At 47.1% G+C, this 6,000-nt stretch overlaps 1 protein-coding gene across 1 annotated transcript; it reads right to left on the bottom strand.

Moving 5' to 3' along the window:
* Window positions 1–216: 216 nt before the first annotated feature.
* Window positions 217–5,749, bottom strand: chpfa (chondroitin polymerizing factor a). Its single transcript, XM_068746408.1, has 4 exons — window positions 5,472–5,749; window positions 3,526–4,090; window positions 1,677–1,859; window positions 217–1,479 (listed from the first exon to the last, which is right to left on the bottom strand). The coding sequence occupies exons 1-4, from the start codon at window positions 5,747–5,749 to the stop codon at window positions 217–219; spliced, it is 2,289 nt and encodes a 762-aa protein (XP_068602509.1).
* Window positions 5,750–6,000: the final 251 nt, after the last annotated feature.

The raw sequence follows: 6,000 nt of genomic DNA, 5'->3' as shown, positions 1-6,000 counted from the left end.
AAGCTCCATATCTCCATCCTTCAAAATGTCACATTTGAACTGAGGACAAGACGCATGCAGGGCGAGACCTGGGGTAAACTATCAGAATATATACTGTATGTAAACACGGCTATGCATGTGCTGCTCAAATTGATCCCACATTCTAGCATGCAAAAAAAACCAGCCAGCTTTCCACATCAATTCAAACACGTGCTGGAATCAAAGTTCACTGGATTATCAAGTGCTGTTTCCCTGTTCTTGGTCAAACAGCAGCGCGGCGAGCTGGGAGCGCGAACCGAGACCTTCCAAATTACTCTGGACACACCTGTGGTAGATTTCCTCGCTAAGACGTGGGTTGCAGGCTCGGTAGATGTACTTCTGGTGCAGAGCCGGCTCCACTGCACGGAACACGTGCAGGTCGGAATATTTGACAAACATTTCAAAGATGTCCAGGCTCTCGAGGAGATCTTCATTTTCTTGGACGTCTGCCACCATTCGCGTGCGTGTCGTCATGTAGTCAGAGTTGTAAAAGCACGCTTCGTCGTATGACCTGCGGTCAAAATGACCCACGTCCTTGATTAGATCAGCTGCGACTGGAAGCTGGTGTTTGTGGTAAACCACGTCGTGTTTGTAGTCCTGGAAATGGATGGGAAAGAATACCTGCCAGTTGTTGATAGAATTCATCCGGCAGCGGTTCAGGAATTCCGTGTTGGTGTTTGTGTTGACACTAGCCAGAAGGAAGAGCGTGTCTACTGGGTGCTTTTTCGAGATGATGTCCATGAACTTGATCTGGGCTGGCGCTTCCGTCTTGACGCTTATCCATGGGATTTTTACTTTCGGGTATTTGCGCTCGTAGGCGTTTATCTGAGCCTTCACGACGGCAAATATATCATTTTGGTTAACTTGCTGTGCTTCCACTGGGTCATAAATAAACAGGAATGTTAGGACGACATTTTCACTGGTCTCAAATGCATGCGAGGCGAACACTTCCAGGAAATGGTTCACATAGCTGCAGTCCTGCCGAGCGAGCGGAATAATGACGTAGACCCTCGTAGCTTCAGTGACGTAGGGCATAGGAATGATCTCGATCCGACTCAAAGGTCGCACCAGATGAACGCGCTTGGTGACGGAAAGGCTGGAACCTTTTTGGCTGGCCGCCTCAAGCTGAAGGTCCAGCGTGTACTCCATGCCCCTGGCGGGGTCAAAGCGCCTGTACCCATTAACCAGCTGCTGCTTCTTCAGCCGCAGGACAGGCTCGTACTTCTTGTTCAGCTCTCTGACAGCTACTTCGATGACATTAGCCACGTCCAGGCGATCCACGCCGCTCAGCTCGCACTTGGGCGAGCCATCGACGCATGAATAAATCTCCTCCTCCGTAAAATATTCCCACCGTCGGACTTCAAACCGGGATTTCGGCTCGAAAGGCGACGCGACGCCGATGGGCCACTGGGCGCTTCGGTTGCCATCAAAAGCAACCGAGCTCACATTTTTTATTTCAGCCTGTGGAAACACAAGCATTCTGATATCGTTATCTGCCGACCCAGCACTTACACAAATAAGCCTGAATCTATGATACAGATTAGACTGAACCCACAATAAACAGGTTTAAAAAAAAAAAAAAGATAAGATGCGTATTTATTTTTGTCTGGACCATGGGTGATTAAGAGAACTTGGAGGGGGGAGGGGGGGGGGCTTACCTGCAGTTTAGCAATCTCATCATAAGTCTTTTGGAGTTCCAGCTCAGTGAAGTATCTGTGCAGCTGGTACATCTGCTGAGGGTCAGACACTGGATGGACAGTCAGAGCTTTGTTGAACTGTTCATTCCGCTCTTTGCTGGGATCAGAGTTTTTTCTCAACCTATAATGGTGGTACTGAAGCCCCTGAGAAGAAACAGAGAGGCCTTTTCATGAGGTGTCTTAGATGCCACATGACAGGAACATGCCCAACGCTACTCCCAAGCTGAGCTGTTGCACCGTCTTTCCCATTTAACTGTTTCAGTGCCAGCCATCTTCAGCTCCAGCTATATGCCGAGTGCCCCAGTTTTTGCTCATTTATGAAATGTCAAAGAGATCATATGATGCATAAATAGATGGCAGCGCAGAATGACGAATGACAGCATGACCTCTGATCTGAATGTGTATTTCTGATTTAGCCCCTTTTAAAATGGACAGATATATTTTCAGTAGCAGAAAATGGAAGACTAAATGTTGTGTCAAGGCAAACAGCATTTAAGGTTAAAGCCGCTGCTACAGTTGAGACAAAGTTTCCTCTTTACAGCTACTAAATTGTTTCTGGAAATATTAATTATCAGTTGATTTATCTGAATGAATGAATACAGTAGCATGTATTACAGTACAAGTACAGTCAAACGTCCTGTCTAAGAGGTGCATTTCAAAAAAGCCCTTGCGGTCTTGTTTCCGTTGAAAGTCCTGTACTAGGGACTTTCAACGGAAACAAGACCGTAAGGGCTTTTTAGAAATGCTGATTTGTTCTGCTACAACTTATGCACGCAAAACAAAATAAAAATAAATAAATAAAGATAGGATCACTGTGGCGTGAGGTTAAAGAGAAACAGCTGAAGAAATTAGATACAAAATTTGTTGTACCTGTAACCTGGACCTCACTTTAAGTCGCAGTCATTTAAGCTGAAAAACAAGAGTAACCGCCTAAGCAGCTTAAGAAAGCGAATCCAATCTGATAAAAGGTCTTAAAAGTCCAGAGACAGAAGACACTGCTTAACTGTGCAAGCGAAGACGCTCAGCCAACAGTTTCCAGCCTGTGTTGGGACACTTACTGAAGCCAGGTCACCAATGTTCTCTCTTAACACACTGATGTCTGGCTCTGGGTTTATCCTCTCCTCTTATCTACGGGGCCTGTGCTGCCAAGCCATGCGACTTGCTTTTAACCATGTGGCAAGATGGCTCCCTGCACTTGGTTGAGCCCAGTGGGAAGAAGCCAACAACAAAACAACGGCCCACATTTACATAGCAAAAAGAATGAGGGCGTGTTGCCATTGATAACCTCGTAGCATGCATTTTAAGGTGTCGACAAAAAAACCACAGCGTCAGCCTCGACTACGCAAACTGTCCAGAGGACCACAACCAATCAGGGAAGAGGGCACGAGGACAGATCGAGGCTCCGTCAGGAATGTTTGCCCTTCGATTCTAATGGCATTGCAGGAGTGGAGCGGGTCGACCCACATAGGATTTTCTTTGAACCCAAGCAAGACTGAACTCTGAGCTGCGTTGTGCTTGTCTGTTTACCCAATTATTTGCCGGAGCTGTGGAAAGAAAGAAAGAAAGAAAGAAAGAGGCTAAAGGGCATTAGCTATCCACTCTGTAATATAAACCTTGGTGCTGGCATGGTAATTACAGTTTTATAGAGCCGTCTCTCCGGTTTAAGCGCTGTTCCAGAGGCAAAGGCGTGATTTCTGCTGGGACAGTTTAGTTTTCCTGTCAGGGAGGTCAAATCATTCTTTTAACCAACAGCTCTGAGAGGCGTGGCGTTCAGCGAGTGCGTGCCATTTCAAGAACGGCCTCGACCTACCTCGTGTTCACCGACACAGCTGGCGTTCGTGTAATCAACGAGACATCTTCCCAGCCACTCGTCGGGCCTCACACTCATCATGTCGTTGCGACACTTTTCCATGAAGGGCTCGAGCCGGAGGAGCAACGTGCGCGAGAGGAGGTATCCGAACCCCCCGTGGCAATACCTCCCCTCCGTCTCGCCACCCGCGAACTGCTCCGGGCGTCCCATGTAAAGCGCTCGGTCCATACTGATGTGATCCACCAGGGATCTGATCCGGTCCGCTTCCACGTAGGCGTCGTCTTGGACGAGGAAAAACCAGTCGTAGTCGCCGATGTAATGGTCTAGAATGTATTTGATGCTCCGGAACATGTTCCATATCGGTCTCTCGTCTCCGTGAGAAACGACGAACATGCCGTGGGGGACTTTACGGTTGCGCGTGCCTGTGAAGAAAACCACATTATCCAGGTGATGGCTAATGGTGCGATTGACGGCGACGCCCAGGGTGTTCACGGTGGTTTTCGATGTGAGGACTCCCACGACCAGACGCTCTCGCATCCCCAATTCTGTGCTCGCGTACTTAGACCTAGGAGAAAGACAGCAAGCAGCTTACTAAGTAAATGTTACGTTGGATATAAATAGAAACAAAAGTCAAATCCTAATTTACCTTGAAAATGAAGGAAATTCAATAGGTTTAGAACCCAAAAGACGGGACTGTCAGTCTTACTATCCATTGTTCTCTATCATCTATGTTTAACATCAAGGTATGCAAGCAAACAAGAAAAACCACCAGCTGTTCGTTGCTTTAGCATGCAGGAACTTGAAGTTGTGACTGTACACATAAATCAATCACATTTTTATTTCCTTTTTTCCTTGTACAAACCCACACCTTGCAAGTTAAACAATATAATGATAATAATATGCAAGGATTTGTAAATTGTAGAAAACAAATATTTAATAGTTTTTGAAACTTCTATACGAATTGATGCTCGCAACGCATTTCAGTTTGGGGGGAGGACAGAAAAGAAAGAAAGACTGGAACTGTTTTGAAAAGCTCAACGGACACATCTGGTGGAACATCTAAATTTAATGAAGACAACTGGCAACAAGTTAGTAACATGAATGGGGATAATAAAAAAAAAAGCACCCAAGAGAAGCGGAGTCGTTGAACGAGTTCTACACACTCATTAAAAGAGCTCTCAAAAGAACAATTCAAACGTTGTTCAGCATTACAAACTAAATGTTTCATCCTCATCAGAGTTTCTCTTTACATGTTGCACAGTCTCAACTTTTTTTTTTAGGATAAGAGGTTGTAATTTACCCTTATCTTTAAAGAGGCAATTACTTGTGGATTAAGCACACAGTTTAATATATATATATATATATACTAGATCTGATCAGCAAATGTTCCTATAACGAGCATAAAGTGAGTATCTGATACTTTTCTCTGTCATAAATGTGGCTTGAACAAAACTAAAGAAAAAGTTTTCCCATCCTTATTCATCATAACTGAATATAATGAGGCTGCCCGTTAAGGCTGGATGCTTGATCGCTCCCAGCTCTGACCTCAGAGGAACTTCTCCACGGGGGGGGTGGTGGTGGGGGGGGGGCTCTTTCCCAGCGCTGTGATGCAACGCAACCAACTGTGGGTGTCAGGGCGAAAGACTGAAACAGGGTCTCCATTTCCACGCAATCTTTGGAAATGTCTGCGTGTTTAATGCGGGGCAGCGTCCCGCCAGCGTGTAAAACATGGCAAAACACGTTATTAATGACAGAGCAGAAATCTGGGATTCAGATTAAGAATAAAAGAGGAAAAATAATCCTGTGTTTGCCATCACGTCTGCATTAAATCCCACGCGTATTTGGGCAACAAGTGGACACCATGCCGGGGACCCATCATTACGACACAGACACAAAGCCGCGCTGCAAACTGGACTTTAAAGGGAATTCTCCCATTCGAGCCTCACCTGAAAACTTTCTTCGGGTTACTCTGTTGGACTTGTACGTATGGAACTATTCTCGGCTCGAAGTCCTCTCCGGACTCCGCATCGGCAGAAACGGAGTTGGGCTTTCGGGCTCCCTTGAGCTGTCCATCCTGCCGCGGAGTCGCAGCCTCACCGCCGTCCAGGTGACACGCTTCTTCCGTCCAGGTCAGGCTCAATAAACTCAGCGTGAAGCCCAAAGAAACACCGATTACAACCGGGCCGAACGAGCGCAGGACAGAAACGAGCGCCGAGAGTCTCATCTTGTCTTCTGCGATTTGAGCGCCGCGTCCGGACGGGCCTCCGCTCTGCGCATCAAGTCTGGAGCCGAGCGACGGACCGTCGGCATTTGTCCTCGGGAATTAGACGTAAGCTCTACCTTCAAATTTACGCAGGACTCTGACGCGTCAGCATTGTTGTGACGTGGCTCCTCCCCGAACAGACGCCAGCGTCAGAGGCCGGGCCTACGTTCAGACTGCGCTTCTCCGCGGGGGCTCGGGCTGCTCAGCGCGGA

The sequence above is a fragment of the Brachionichthys hirsutus genome, chromosome 12 (assembly GCF_040956055.1).
Source record: "Brachionichthys hirsutus isolate HB-005 chromosome 12, CSIRO-AGI_Bhir_v1, whole genome shotgun sequence".
NCBI classification, from domain to species: Eukaryota; Metazoa; Chordata; class Actinopteri; order Lophiiformes; family Brachionichthyidae; genus Brachionichthys; species Brachionichthys hirsutus.
This window is presented reverse-complemented; position numbering and strand designations above follow the sequence as displayed.